The sequence below is a fragment of the Oryctolagus cuniculus genome, chromosome 10, assembly GCF_051225735.1.
Source record: "Oryctolagus cuniculus isolate XC-2025 breed Fujian yellow rabbit chromosome 10, ASM5122573v1, whole genome shotgun sequence".
Classification (NCBI taxonomy): domain Eukaryota; kingdom Metazoa; phylum Chordata; class Mammalia; order Lagomorpha; family Leporidae; genus Oryctolagus; species Oryctolagus cuniculus.
In genome coordinates, this window is record NC_142876.1 from 115,615,732 (window position 1) to 115,632,331 (window position 16,600).

General features: G+C 39.8%; 1 protein-coding gene across 2 annotated transcripts in view; it reads left to right on the plus strand.

Moving 5' to 3' along the window:
• Positions 1 to 16,600, plus strand: part of LOC100359295 (uncharacterized protein C3orf20) — a 76,496-nt gene that overhangs the window by 27,429 nt on the left and 32,467 nt on the right. Inside the window, exons 6-8 of one of the 2 annotated variants that reach the window (XM_089306587.1) lie at positions 282 to 551; positions 10,600 to 10,749; positions 11,217 to 11,337. In XM_089306587.1, coding sequence (XP_089162713.1) covers positions 282 to 551; positions 10,600 to 10,749; positions 11,217 to 11,337 — 541 coding nt within the window. Of the gene's footprint in view, positions 1 to 281; positions 1,778 to 10,599; positions 10,750 to 11,216; positions 11,338 to 16,600 lie in introns of those variants that run through there. The other variant, XM_089306586.1, reaches the window with a different exon arrangement.

Consider the following 16,600-nt stretch of genomic DNA (forward strand, 5'->3'; position numbering starts at 1 on the left):
CTCTGGAAGCTCAGGGCTAGGGGTTGAGCAAAGTCTCCAGTTCTCCCAGACCCTGTCTGCACACAGGCCCACTCCTTAGTCCTCACCACCACAGTCAAGAGAACAATCAGGTCCTGGAACAGCCTGAGTTCTTCCTTTAAGTGCTACATTTAAGGATGAGGGAGGATAGAGTGGGGAGCAGGCGATGGGGTGGGAGTTGTGGGGGATGGGGAGGGTCTATCGAGAGCTCCCTGGTAAGTGCAGCCAGTAGGTAACAGACACATTGATCTCCTCCCCTGCAGAGAAGCTGAACGGGCCTCTTGGAAAGGGAGGAATATCTCCTACCCCATGACTGTCCGCAACTACGGGGCAAAGATACCCTCTCAGCCAGTGTCGACCCTCAGGATGGACCCGCAGACCCCAACTTCCCATCATCCTCATACCTCCGGTGCTCACACCCACCAGCCTTCCACCCACCATGCTCAGTGCAGACAAAATCCTCAAAAGCAGAAGGTGCCCAAGAAGCCCATTAAGTTGCATTACACCTTCTATGATGGGTCTTCCTTCGTGTAGTATCCTTTTGTATCTGTGTCTGCAACCCTGCCCCACGGAATGATGGGGCTTGTAATAGCATAAGGATTTCCTTGGGCTTTTCCTTTGATTGAGAAGCTTGGTGGTGGAACCTCCAGGGCGTTAAGAGTTTGTCCAGGTTAGAATCAGGAGGGTCAAAGATGGAGTACCAAGTTTTGAGCCTCCAGTTCAATTCAGATCAACATGCATATACCACACCCCAGCTGCTTGTCCTAATCTTGTCAATGCAGGCTGGAAATATGGCCATCATTCCTATCTTTAAAGTTAAATATAATGAAAATCTCTTCCTCAGCCCGGGTGAGGTGGTAATGATGCCCTAGATATTGTGGGGTCTTCATCCTCCTGTCAGCTGTCTCAGCTTTCACTGGGGTGAAGCCTCCCTGCTAGGCTTGGCCAGCACTGGTGGCCTCCTTGCTTTGTTTGCCTCTTCTTTAATTCTGAGAGTTTGGAATTGAATGACCCTGTCAAGGAAGTCTTATTATTTGTCTGATGGGAAATGGATCCATTCATTATGCTCTTCTCAGCCCTGCTTCTAGTGTGTCCTGGAGCACTGAACACAGCTGCTGCTGCTGACGGCTTGTGGATTTTCCTCTCCCTGCTTTTCTGATCCTTCACTGCATTTAATAGGGTGATTTCCCTGAGCTCCTCAGGAAACTGCGTCTATGAATTAGGTTTCTATTAGTGTTCTAGGGATAGGGATGAGTTAGTGTATGATCAGGTCATAACACCTCAGCCTGCTGGAATCTTTATTCTCTCACTTATCCCTGAACTCCAAGGCCCTGCTGGAGGTTACAACCCCAAACTTTTGCTGCATTACTATTGGCATTCTGACTCATAGGCCAATGAAGATCACATCCTGTCGGTGAATACATTTTCTCTTTTGGAATCCCAAGGGGCTGGGAACAGTTCTTCTTGGGGATACTGTACTAGTCCCTTGATCTCTGTGCCTCACTTGTCTTGATTAAAAGGTGAGGAAGCTGGACCCAGAGATCTTAAAGGAGAAGTTCTGGGGAGGTCCAAGATGTCCGAACAGGGGATAGCCACACTAACAGTTTCTCTGGGATATGAAAAGAACAAAGGAAGGACCATATTTCCAGGAGTCTGATGGAAATTTTTGGTGGAGAAATAAAAAAACAATGAAGACTCCATGGGGCAAGAGGAGAGAAGAAAGAGACACCGCTGTGAGCCACCATCATACTATGTCAAGGTAGGAAGAAATTGCTGCATACTCCACCACTCACAGTTACAGTTGAGAGGGAATTCCAGTTACCCACTGACTTTTACCTCAGCCTGGGGAGCTTCCTGGGGTCTGAGCAACTGTCAGACTTGGAGCAGGTAAGCTGCCTTGCTTCCTTCTTCTGCCCTGCTCCTGCAGAGTGCCATACTTGGCATCAAAAAGTCAGGCAATGCATTTCTGTTCCAAACTACTAGCATCAGAATCATTTAGGAGGAGATACCATCTTAGAAGTGAGAGGAGTCTGTGGCAACCCATGTCACTGCTGATTTTGCCTGAGGGAGAATCTTGCAGACTACGCTGACTTTCAGTCCCAACCGGAGTGCTAGCAGTGGGCAGGGTGCCCATCTCCAACCTTGTGAATGGAGAGCACATTGCCTACTTCCCAGCTGCTCCCAGCAACTAACAAAGAGGAATGCCATCCTAAAAAATGCAAGTACAGGCTACTGAGACTCATGTGAGCACGACTAGGGATTTTATCAGGAAATCACTGTGGCTGGCTTTAGAGGCTCAGAGTGCCTGTCAGACTTGGAGCAGGGAAGCTGCCTTGCCATACTTGCCATCAAAAAGTCAGGCAGTGCATCTCTGTTCCAAATTACTAGCATCGGAATCATTTAGGAGGAGACACTGTCTTAGAAGTGAGAGGAGTCTGTGACTGGGGTGGGGGGAGGGTCATTGCAAAGGATTGTGTGCTCACATTGAGAAATGCACAGATCCTTTGTGCAGTTCAGGCACCTGCATGGGTGTGTTGTGTAGCCACTGTGGACTCGTCCCAGGTGTTGATCACCTTGGCAGAGATGAGCTGAATCACTGATCACACCAGCCAATATGATCATACTCTTCCACCAGCCGACCAGGGAAGAGATCTACCATGTTCAACCTGGTTGTCACGCTGGACTCTTGCACCACCCTCCAAGCACTGACCAGAGCTCCCTGTCCCCACCCAGCACACACCTCTGAATATTCACTGACAGAGCAGATACTCCACTAAGCCATAGAGGCATATTTCAAAGGTAACAGCCATCAAGAGGAAAAAACCAATAAGTGGTTCCACAAATCCCTAAATAAACAGAAACATGAACAAGAAGACAGTATGATTCTCCCAACGGAACACAATACTTCAGCAATATTAGTATATAAAGATTAAGGGATTGATGAAATACCTGAAAGGAATTTAAAAGAATGATCGAAAGGTTAATCAAAAACAATGAGAGGCAAATTCATGAGTTAAAGAGATCTATGCACAACCTGGCTGAAAAATTTTGCTGGGAGATAGGGACATTGAAGAGAATTCAAACTGAAATATTAGTAATGAAAAATTTATATGTCAAATTAAAACATACAATGGAAAGTCTTAACAACAGATTTGGTGAAGCAGAAGAAAGAATATCCAAGCTAGAAGACAAATCTTTGGAAATATGTCATACAGAGAAGGAGGAGGGAAGGAGAAGGAACAATTAGAAAAAACTGAAATAGTGTTTGAGATTTATGAGATACCATCAAATGACCTAACATACAGGTCTGAGGAGTTCCTGAATGTGTGGAAAGAGAGAATGAATTTGAAGGCCTATTCAGTGAAATAATAGGAGAAAACTTCCCTAATTTGGTGAGATGGACATCCAAGTACAGGAAGTGCATAGAACTAATAGACATGACCAGAAAATATCTTCACAATAACACATTATAGTTAAACTTTCAACATTAAAACAAAGATTCTGTAATGTGTATGAAAGAAATGCCAGATTATCTTCAGAGGATCTCCAATTAGCTGATTTCTCATCAGAAACCCTATAGGCTAGGAGAGATTGAAGACACATAGTACAAGTCCTAAAAGAGAAGAAACTGAACCCAGTATACTGTATCGCTTCCAAAACAGATATTGAAAGAATTTTTCACCATTCAACCAGCCTTAAATCATACTCAAAGATGTGTTGCACACAGAAACAGAGAAATATAGTCAACATTATGAAAGAATGTGAAGACAGAAAAATTCCCTTGTAAAAGTACAAAGGGGACCAGCGCCACAGCTCACTAGGCTAATCCTCTGCCTGTGGCACCAGCACACTGGGTTCTAGTCCCGGTCGGGGTGCTGGATTCTGTCCCGGTTGCCCCTCTTCCAGGCCAGCTATCTGCTGTGGCCAGGGAGTGCAGTGGAGGATGGCCCAAGTCCTTGGGCCCTGCACCCCATGGGAGACCAGGAGAAGCACCTGGTTCCTGCCTTCAGATCAGCGTGGTGCGCTGGCCGCAGTGTGCCGGCCACGGCGGCCATTGGAGGGTGAACTACGGCAAAAGGAAGACCTTTCTCTCTGTCTCTCTCTCTCACTGTGCACTCTGCCTGTCAAAAAATAATTAATTAATTAATTAAAAAGTACAAAGGGGCTGGTGCCATGGCTTACTAGGCTAATCTTCTGCCTGTGGTGCCGGCACACTGGGTTCTAGTCTCGGTCAGGGCGCCGGATTCTGTCCCAGTTGCCCATCTTCCAGGCCAGCTCTCTGCTGTGTCATGGCAGTGCAGTGGAGAATGGCCCAAGTGCTTGGGCCATGCACCCCATGGGAGACCAGGAGAAGCACCTGGCTCCTAGCTTCAGATCAGCATGGTGCACTGGCCGCAGCGGCCATTGGAGGGTGAACCAATGTCAAAGGAAGACCTTTCTCTCTGTCTCTCTCACTGTCCACTCTGCCTTTCAAAAAAAAAGTACAAAGGAAATCCAAAATAAACAATAGGAATATTGTGAAAAATGGCAAGACCAAGTCATTACTTAATAATATGAATGTAAATGGCCTAAATTATCCAATTAAAAGATACAGACTGGCCAAATGGATTAAAAAACAAAACCCTATTTGCTGCCTGCAAGAAATACACTTCAGCAACAAAGATACACAAAGGCTAAAAGTGAAAAGACAGAAAAAGATATTCCATGCTAATGGAAAGCAGAAAAGAGCAGGAGTAGATATCCCAATATCAGACAAAATAGTTTTTAACACAAAATCTGTTAAAGAGACAAAGGTATTACGTAATGATTAAGGGGTCAACTCAACAGGAAGATGAGATGTGACTAAAGTAAATGTATATGCACCCAGTGTGCCTGGCAATTTAAAACAAATGTTAATGGATCTAAAGGAGACATAAACTCCAATATAGTAATGGGGGGGGGTGCTTACACAGCACTTTCATCAATGGGCAGATCAACTATACAAAAAAATCAGTAAAGAAATAACAGAGCTAATCTGCACTATGTGCCAAATGAACCTAATTAATATATACAGAACTTTTAATCTCTCAGCTGCAGAAGACATATTCTTTTCATCAGTATATGGAATTTCTCTAGGATATACCATGTGCTAGACCATAAAGCAAGTCTAAACAAATTTAAAAAATTGAAATCATACAATGCATCTTTTCTGACCACAATGGAATGAAGCTAGAAATTAACAACTTAAGAATATCTAGAAAATATGCAAACACATGGAGACTGAAAACATACTCCTGAATGAATAGTGGGTCATAGAAGAAATCAAAAGGAAAATAAAAAAATTCCTGTAATGAATGAATATGACAACACAGCATACTTATGGGATACAGCAAAGCAGTATTAAGAGATAAGTTTATAGCAGTTCGTGCCTACATCAAGAAGTTAGAAAGGCATAAAATAAATTATTTAAAAATGCATCTCACCGACCTAGAAAAACAAGATCAGGCCAAACCCAAAATTAATAGGAGGAAAGAAATAATTAAAATTAGGTAATAAATAAACAAAATTGAAACAAAAATATAAAACATCATAAAGAGCTGGTTTTTTTTCCCATAAAATTGATACATCATAGGCCCAACTAAGCAATAATAGGGATAAGACCCAAATTAATATAATCAAAGATGAAAAAGGAGATGTTAGAACAGATACCACAGCAATAAAAAGAATAATGAGAAATTATTGCAAACAGCTATATGCCAACAAAATGGAAAATCTAGAAGAAGTGGATATATTTCTGGAATATACAATTTATCAAAATTGAATCATGAAGACATAGAAAACTTAAATAGTCCAATAACAAGATAGAGTTTGAATCAGTAATAAAGGCATTCCCAGAAAGGAAAAGCCCAGGACCAGATGTATTCACTGCTGAATTCTGCCAAGCTTTTAAAGAACTAATTTCAATTCTTCTCAAACTACTCAAAACAATTAAAAGGGAGGGAATCTTCCCAAACTCCTTCTATGAGGCCAGCATCACCTTAATTCCAAAACCAGAAAATGATATAACAAGGAGAACTATAGACCAATATGATGAACATAGGTGCAAAAATCTTCAGCAAAATACTGGCTAATTGAATCCAAAAATACATCAGCAAGATAATTTACTCAGACCAAGTGGGATTTATCCCTGGTATGCAAGGATAGCTTAACATACAGAAATATCTTAATGTGGTACATCACATTTAAAAATTGAAGAATAATGACCATACAATTATCTCAATAGATGGAGTGAAAGCATTTTGGTAAAATATAACATCCTTTCATGATAAAAACATTAAGCAAATTGTAGGTAGTAGGAACATTCCTTAACATAATCAAAAAATATATAACAGACCCACAGCTAGTATCATATTGAATAGGGCAAAAATTGGAAGCACTTCCATTAAGATCCAGAACCAGACAAGGATGTCCCCTTTCAACATTGCCTTTCAGTATAGTTCTGGAAATTTTAGCTAGAGCCATTAGGCAAGAAAAAGGAATCAAAGGGATACAAGTTGGAAAGGAGGAAGTCAAATTATCCCTGTTTGCAGATGACATGATTCTCTACATATAGGGGGGAAACCAAAAGAATCCACTAAGAGATTACTGGAACTCATAAGAGAGCTTGGTAAAGTTACAAGACATAAAATCAATTGCCTTTGTATACACAGATGATGCAATGGCTGAGAAAGAACTTGTAAGATCAGTCCCATTCACAATAGCTACAAAAATTTTAATACCTTGAAATAAATTTTAACAAAGATGCAATGAAAATTACACAACATTAAAGAAATAAATAGAAGACACAAAAAATAGAAAAATCTTCCATGTTCATGGGTTGGAAGACTTAATCTTGTCAAAATGTCTAGACTGCTCAAGGCAATTTACAGAGTCAGTGTGATCCCAATCAAAATACCGATGATTTTCTTCTCAGATCTAATGCTAAAATTTATATGGAAACACAAGAGATCCCGAATAGCTAAAGCAGTCTTAAACAACAAAAGCAAAACTGGAGGCATCACAATACCAAGTTTCAAGACATACTACAGGACAGTTATAAACAAAACATCTTGGTACTAGCACAAAAATAGATGTGTAGACCAATGGAACAGAATAGAAGCCCCAGAAATAAATCCATGCATCTACAACCAACTAATCTTTGACAAAGGTGTTAAAATCAATCCCTGGAGAAAGAACAGTCTCTTCAGCAAATGGTGCTGGGAAAATTGGATCTCCACATGCAGAAGTATGGAACAAGACCCCTATCTCGTACTTTATATGCAAATCAACTCTAAATGGATCAAGGATTCAAAGATCTAAATCTATAACCTGGTACCATCAAATTACTAGAGGAAAATATCAGCGAAAATATGCAAGACATTGGGGATAGGCAAAGACTTCTTAGAAAAGACCTCAGAAAGACAATAAAAGCAAAAACTAGACAAATGAGATTATAACAAGCTACAAAGCTTCTGCACTACAAAGGAAACACTCAGCAAGGTGAAGAGGCAACCAGCAGAGTGGGAGAAAATATTTTCAAACTATGCAAACTATGGATTAGTATCCAGGATCTATAAAGAGCTCAAGAAACTCAACAACAACCAAACAGTCCATTAAAGAAGTGGGTAATGGACATGAACAGGTATTTTTCAAAAGATGAAATTCAAATGGCCAACAGACACATGAAAAGATGCTCAGGATCACTAGCCATCAGGGAAATGTAAATCAAAACAGCAATGAGGTTTTACCCCACCCCAATTAGAAAAACTATCATCCAAAAATCAAAAAACAATAAATGCTGATGAGGATGTAGGGAAAAAGTTACCCTAACACACTGTTGGTGGGAATGTAAACTAGTACAGCCATTGTGGAGGACAGTATGGAGATTACTCAGACATCTGAAAATAAATCCGCCATGTGACCCAGCCATGTGGTACCTGGAAACTTACTTAAAGGAAATGAAATCAGGTTAAAGAGCTATCTGTACCCCCATGTTTATTGCAGCTCAGTTCACAATAGCTAAGATATGGAATCAGCCCTGATGTTGATCAACAGATGACTGGATAAAATGTGATATACACACACACACACACACACACACATATATACGCACACACACATGCACACACACTGTGGAATAGTACTGAGCATAAAAAAATAACTAAATCCTATTTTTTGCAACAAAATGATGCAACTAGAAACCATTATGCCTAGTGAAATAAGACTGTTCCAGAAAGACAAAAATCATTTGTTTTTCCTGATTTGTGGTAACTAAGCATAATTTTTAGTTTTTTTTTTAATTTTAGTTTAGTTTTAGTTTTAATTTTAGTTTTTATATACAGAATATATAAAATGTAACATAAGTGAAATTGATATTTTGAGATTTGATTACTGTTACATCTCTTTTGTATACACTAAAGGAACAGTGGTTTTTCTACTTACAGCTTGTTGAATTTTTTGTTTAGTGGAGTGTTAGGTTTGTGATGATAAAATAAACAGAAAGTATGTCATTGTAAAAATTAAAAAAAAAATGAAGGAGGATGGAGGGTGGCAGGGTGGGTGGGAAGAGGGTAAGGTGGGAAGTATCATTATGCACTTAAATTTGTATCTATAAAATACATGAAATCTGTTTACCTTATCTACATTTTAAAAAGGAGAAATTCTGTGTTACTGTGTCTTATAGACAAAACAAACTGGCTGTTTGATCTGTGTTGAGTGCAGAAAATGTTTGGAAAATACTCATGTACTTTGTGGTCTCCAGAGAACAGAGCTTAGGACTTAATCCTTTTTTCAGAGCGTAATTTTCAAATCTCTTAGGTAGGAATGATTCTATCTTGGTGTATCTTTGGTGTATCTAAAAGCCTCAACCTGCAAATGGTTTGCACTTTGTCAATTTCAGACTCCAGAACCATTCTAGTATTAAATTTACTCATTCACTCATGTGGATATAGTGGTATCTCATTGTGGTTTTGACCTGTTTCTAATGTTTAGTGATGTGGAGTATGTTTTCATGTGCCTTTTTTTGGTATATCTTCCTTGGAGAACTGTATGTTCATGTGTATTAATGTCCATTGCGCATGTTTTGAGTTAGTTGTTTATCATTTTAAAATGAATTGCGAGGGTTTTCTGTGTATTATGAATACTATGCCTTTGGAAGGAATATGATTTGCAAATGTTTCCCTGTACTATGAGGTATGTTTTTACTCTCTTTGCAGATCTGTTAATGAGAACAAAAGTGTTTTACTTTGGTGATGTCTGTTTTTTCCTTTTTTTTCTTTTGTTCCTTTTACTCTTGGTTTCATGCCTAAGCAAGTGTTGCCAAGTCAAAGGTCATGAAGACTTGCCTGTATGTTTTCTTTTAAGAGTTCTATAGTTATAGCTCTTACTTTTAAGTCTTTGAGGCCCTTTAAGGCATATGCTATGAGATATGGATCTAGTTTCAATCTTTTGCATGTAGCTATCCAGTTGCACCAGCACCACTATTAAATAGACTGTTTTTCCCCCATTGAATGATCTTGGCACCCTTGTCCAAAATCAATTCACTAGGCTCTAAACTGTAATCTATTGATCTTTATATCCATCCTTCTGCCAGTACCTCATTGTTTTTATTGTAGCTTGTTAATAATCTTTCAAGTCAGGAAATGAGTCCTTCCAGTTCCTTATTTAGAAGATTGTTTTGAAATATCTTAGTTGTTTGGGGTCCATTGCAACTCCATATGAAAAACTGAATGGGAGCATTCTCTTCCCTTTCTCTTTTCTCTCAAATTAAAAAAAGAGAGGCCAGTGCTGTGGCATATCTGTTAAAGCTACCGCTAGTGATGCAGGCATTCCATATGGGGGCCAGTTCAAGTCCCAGCTGCTCCCCTTCTGATCCAGCTTCCTGCTGATGTGCCTGGGAAAGCAGTAGAAGATGGCCCCAGTACTTGGAAGGAGACCAGGAAAAAGCTCCTGGCTCCTGGCCTTGGACTGGCCCAGCTCTGGCCATTATGGCCATTTGGGGACTGAACCAGCAGATGGAAGATTTCTCTCTGTCTCTGTCTCTCTCTCTCTCTCTCTCTCTCTAACTCTTTCAAATAAATAAATAAATCTTTCAAAAAATAACAAAAAAAAAAAGAAGAGAAATATTTCTGGCTTCAGAGATTGGATCTTGACTATGTTACTTCCTTGTGGTCTGACATAGGGCAGATCATTTTGTACACCCTGGATTCCTCATGTGTAAGATGATCAGTTTATCCTGGTTTTCATAGGACTTTCTTGGGTTTTGCACTAAAAGTCTCACATTCGAGGAAACCCATCAGACCCAGGGAAATTAATCATCTGTGAGGGATAGGTAAAACCACCAAGCAGAAAGTGTTTGTGAAGAATACAAAGAGGATACAGGGAAGCACCCATGACACAGTTGGGTTCCATAATTATTATTTATGTTTGTGCAGGGAGCATATTTCAATATGGGGAATGATGCACCTAAAAGCTAACACAGTGACTTGTAGATGTGCTTCCCTGAGGTATATGAGAGCATAACCTGGGAAGTTTCCTGTTAGCTCTACTTAACCATTTTCCCAGTTACCCCTCTGGAAACATCGCTGTGTGTCAGATTCCTATATGCTGCAGAGACAGAAACATCACCTACCTCTATAATGACGTACCTCATTCCTTCCTGGCCCTGTTCATTGCAGACAGCCAGAGCTATGTCCACTACAATGTAAAGACACGGTAAGTGGGTTGAGGGGGAATCTCTACCTATAAAAATGTCTCTCTGTGGGTCATGGTGCAGGCAGAGGTGGTACCTAGGAGTCCCTAATTAAAGGAAGGGCCAAGAAAAGTCCAAATGTTTCAAAATGCAATGTAGCAGGACTGATAAGTGCCTACAGGAGCACATGTACTTTGAGGCCTGGCTCTTCCTTGCAGGAACCAGCCAGTTAGAAGAACAACTCCCCAGATCCTCTCTACCTCTTTCTTTCTTTTTTTTTTTGTCTAAGCCTCCATCATCTTCCCTATAGACTCCTATGGTAGCATAATAGTGTTAAGGAACTATATTTGCCAGGGAAAGAGACTGCTTGCAGGGCCCCACCACTTCTCCAGCATGGGACAGTCTCCCAGCCATGCCTATATGTAGCTTGTGGTGATGGATGGCATCCTTCTGGCCTAGTGGTGACTACTCATTTCTGTGTCTCTCATAGATGCCCATATGTCTTGGTTTTGGATGAAGAAGGTGGGACCACCACTGACCCCAAGGGCTACGTAGTACACAAGTGGAGCTGGACTTCTAAGACAGAGACTTTGCTCTCCCTGGAATATATGGTAGGTGTGAGTTATTCAAGAGGAGTGCTGGTCAGTACCACTGCTCCATGGACGGCTTTGACAGCTTTCCATGGGCTGCTAAGCATCCAGAGCCAAGGGGCTATCTGTAGAACAGGAGTCCTTCCCCTCAACAAGCTTATAATCTCATTCTGAGCTTCTGAAATTGATGAGTGGTGGTCCAGAGTTGACTGAAGTGATTTTTTTTTTTCAGTAGCTCACACCAGCTATTGGCTTCTGTACAGGTCTTTCTTGGCAGTAACCTTTCTATTTAATTTTTATTATAATATGTTTTACATTTTAAAGATTTATTAAAGAGAAAACTTGTATCCACATTCAATCCCTAAATAGTGTCACCAGCTAGAACTGGGTCTGGCTGAAGCCAGGAACCTGGGAACTCAATCCAAATTTCCCATGTTAGTGGCAGGAACCCTACTGAGCCATCATGGCTACCTCCAGAGGTCTACAATAGCAGGAAGCTGGGATCAGGAGCCAGAGCTGAGTATCATACCAAAGAATGCCAATTTGGAATGCTGGTGTCTTAACTGCTAGGCCCACTCCTTTGTTAAAAAAGTCCCTTATTTTATGAAATAACAGTTCTCATGATTGATAGCTTCGTTTTTATTGCCTATATACAGTTAAAATAAAAGCAATTATATATTGATCTCCCTAGTTATTGTTCTTAGAAATTTAGTATCTATAAAATCAAAATATCCAAGAGTCAGTGTAGCTAGTAGATACATTTTTACATTCATTTGGTTATTCATAGTCATTCATCAAAGGTTTAGTAAGTAATAAATAGTAGAAAATTACTAATATTGCATGACTTAATAAATTTAATTAGTAAAGTTATTATGTACTTTTAACTTCAAGTCAGAGTTTCTCATTATTTGCACTACTGACATTTTAGAATGGAATTTTCTTTGTTATAGCTGTATACTGTAGCAGACCACTCTCATGGGATGCTGTATGCCAGTAGTTTTTGTTCTCGCAGTTGTGACAACTAAAAATATCCTCAGACATCAGCAATTATAGCTTCTTGGGGGCTAAATTGTCCCTATTGAGAAGCTTTGATCAGAGGACAGAAAGATAAACCAAATGCCTGAAGGAAGTCAAAAGTCTAGAGGAGTAATAACAACCCGGGTAGACAAGGAGGAGAGGAATGAGAGAGGCACAAGCTCATATGGTTGGAATTCAGAGAAGGACCACAAAACAAAGAATCCACTTAATGCTGGCTTGAGATTAAGACCCCAAGGTAAGATCTTAAAGTCTGTAGTGGACCTCCAGCACCCTGCGCCTAGCCTCCTGTCTCATTCCCATTCGGTTCATCCTCTTCATGGGCGACTGGATTCTCACCCTTGTACTCTGACTCCTTTATCATGAATATTCGTGAATGTTCAATCCCTTGAACATATCTCACCATTCCTACCCCCTTAGTGTGAAATATGCCTCTTCCTTTCTGCCAACACATTTCCTTCCTTCAGCATCTTGCTCAGACTTCCTCTCTTCCATAGCACCCCAGCCCACTCCCTTCTCTTTTTTCTCGCAGTGCCCACAATTTGGATTAGTTGTTTATTAATTATTATTGACCCTGCCATGAAGATATTCTCAGCTTTCCTGCATAGCAGGATCATGTCTGGGACTTTTTAAAAAAAATTACAGATTCTAGGTACAACTGCAGAGAGATTCTGATTCTGTTGGTCTGTTTTGAGTTGATTTTTCCTAGTCTTCACAATTATTTTTGATGCTTGGTCATGTCAGAGACCTCCCAATCTAGGGGTACATTGTGTTGTTTTTCTACTATGTGCTTTTTCTTAGCTGTCTAAAAATTTTCTAACACAAGAATGACCAGTCGGTGGAGACAGGCATCATGTTGTGTGCTAGTATGGCCAAGTAGAGAGAGGACTGAGAGAATCTGAGAACTCAACTGCTAGTGCCAGCTTTGCCAGATTCTGACTCTGGGATTGTGTGCAACCAACCACTCAGCTTCTTCAAATCTTGTGTGTCTCATCTGCACAAGGCAGGCCATCAGACCTGCCCTTTTTGTGCCTCATGCTACTTTTGTGAGAATTAATGAAATCAAAGTGGGGAATGTGGTGTGGCATCACTGAAGTGTTTTAGCAATGTTGTAGGTTCACTGTTGTATTGCCTGGACCCACATACAGAAATGCACAACAGAGACCTGTGCATTTGTAACATGAAGGTGAGTGAATATGATTCAGGAAGATAGAGGAAGGATGGAAGGGAATTCTGGTGAGAGCAGGAAGCATCTGTAAATGTTTAGAGTTGGGGCTGAGTCTAACATCTTTAAGAGTTCACAAGTGAACTCTTGTGAAAGGTAAGACCAAAGATGCATGTGCTGACTGCTGAGGGCAAGAGGCATTGCGATTGGGTTGAGGAGTTTGTACACTGGTTTGGAGACAGTAAAGGACAGGGTTGTTTTTTTTTTTTTTCTGTTTGTTTGTTTCCGGTTTTGTTTTTTACCCAGATATTTACTCTTACTGTGTTCTTTAACCTTACTGAAAATCACAGTTTCATTCTGATATCATTTCTTAACAGCCTGAAGATCTTCCTTTGGCATTTTGTGGAGTGCGTATCTGCTGGCACCAAATTCTGTTTTCTTTCATGTTAAAAAATCTGTTTGTTGAAGAGTATTTTTCCTGCTAGATATGTAATTCTGGGTTGACTTTCTTCTTTTCCTGGCAGCATTTTGAAAATTATTTTCTACTATGTCTTCCATAGTTTGTGATGAAAAGTCTATAAAAAAAGTCTAGAAAAAAAAAAAAGAAAAGTCTATAGCAATTCAAATTGCTGTTAATTTTCTCTAGCTAGTTTAAAGATTTTGTTTTTCCTTTTTGTGTGTTTGGTTTTCTAAGTTTGATTATTTTTTGGTGTTTGCTGGGCTTCTTAAAAACATAAATTCATCACTCCCAATTTGGCAAATCTTTAAATCTCATTTAGAAAAAAACTGTTTAATTCTCTCTCTCTTTTTGGCTCTTTCTCTTCTATTACTGCTACAATTATACATATTTTGTAGTTTTGGATATTGTCTTAGAGGTCTCTGAAGCTCTGTTATTTTTTGTTGTTCAATTTTTTCTGTTCAGTTTTCAGATTGGGTAATTTCTTTTTGTCTGTCTCCAAATTTCTTGATTTGTTCTGTCATTGCCATTGTGCTATCATGCTAATCCTGTGAAATTTTAGGATTTTAATGATATACAGTTTCATTTTTATGATTTCCATTTAACCATTATTTATTTTCTTCTTCTTGCTGAGATTCCCTATTTTATAATCAATTATGGGTATATTTTCCTTTACCTCATTGGGCTTTGTTAAATTAGCTGCTTTAAAGTCCTTGTCTGAATATTTAACATCTGGATTGTATCGGACAGGGCTGGACTCTGGGTCATTTCTGACTGGCCTCTTCTGATTATCTGTTGTCTAAAGAATAACCCCTACTTCACTTATTCTTTGCGTGTCAGGTAAGTTTATGTTGTAGGTTGATGTTGTGAGGTCTGAATTCTGAGGTATTTCTCTCAAGGGTACATATTTTGTTAATGTTTTTTCAAACAAACAATGAAATTCATTAGACTCAAACCATAAACTGCATCTCCTAAAGTAGGAAGAAACTCAATATCACAATTCAGTTTTTTGTTTGTTTTCTTAGCACTAAGCTCTCTTGTGTGTTTGTCTGGCTCATGCATGCTTCAGAGATTGACCAGCAATGTGGAAAATTCATATACAGAATTGTAGGTTCTCTTTTTTCTGGCTCTGTCCCTTCTTATTTCTTTCCATACTTTCCTGTGACCATGGTTGCCTAATGTTCTGTCTTCTTGATTCTTTAGACCATAGAGATTGTAGGTATTTGGCCAGGACTGAGACTTGTTTTCTTACTAAAGCTGGGAAACTGAAACTCATCCAACACTACTTCTTCTTTTTTTTTTTTTTTTTAAAGATTGATTTTATTTATTTGAAAGAGTTACACAGAGAGAGTAAGGAGAGGTAGAGAGAGAGATAGGTCTTCTATCCAATGGTTCACTCCCCAGATGGCTGTAATGGCCGGAGCTGTGCCGATCTGAAACCAGGAGCCTGGAGCTTCTTCCGGGTCTCCCACGTGGGTGCAGGGGCTCAAGGATTTGGGCCATCTTCTACGGCTTTCCCAGGCCACAGCAGAGAGCTGTATTGGAAGCAAAGCAGCTGGGTCTCAAACCGGCACCCATATGGGATGCTGGCACTTCAGGGCGCTAACCCACTGCACCACAGCGCGAGCCCCCAACACTAGTTCTTTAAGTTTCAGCTCCTCTTCATACTTGGCCTGCTTTTGTTTACTCTTCAAAACCTTTTGGATAGTTGTTTGTTTGTTTTTTTTTTTTAATTTTTTCAGGGTTATAGTTTCAAGTTTTCATTGGGAGCATTAGCCTGTTAGGAGATGACTCAGCTACATTGGGAATAGAACTAGCTAGTCAGTTTTCAAGCTGAGAGCTAAAATGCTTGGTCTAGATTTGAGTGGAAGGGTGACTGAAGAGGGAGAAACCAGTGGATGGGCTGTTTGGAGACACTAGTTATGGACTTGCTAACTAGACGTGACTAGATTAAAAATAGTAGGAGTATCTTTACACAGTCATTTTCTTTTTTTTTTTTTAACTTTTATTTAATGAATATAAATTTCCAAAGTACGACTTATGGATTACAATGGCTTCCCCCCCATACCGTCCCTCCCACCCACAACCCTCCCCTTTCCCACTCCCTCTCCTCTTCCATTCACCTCAAGATTCATTTTCGATTATCTTAATATACAGAAGATCAGCTTAGTATACATTAAGTAAGGATTTCAACAGTTTGCTCCCATACAGAAACATAAAGTGAAAAATAATAGATGATTTTTTAAATGATGATGAAATCGGATCAGACCTATTGTCATGTTTAATCCCAGTGAGAGTCAAGTTGGAAATTGATAATTTCTTTTTTTTTTTTTTCAGAAGATCAGCTTAGTATGCATTAAGTAAAGATTTCAACAGTTTGCACCCCCATAGAAACACAAAGTGAAATATATTGTTTGAGTACTCGTTATAGCATTAAATCTCAATGCACAGCACATTAAGGACAGAGATCCTACATGAGGAGTAAGTGCACAGTGACTCCTGTTGTTGACTTTACAAATTGACACTCCTGTCTATGGCATCAGTAATCTCCCTATGCTCCAGTCATGAGTTTCCAAGGCTATGGAAGCCCTCTGAGTTCTCCGATTCTTATCTTGTTTAGACAAGGT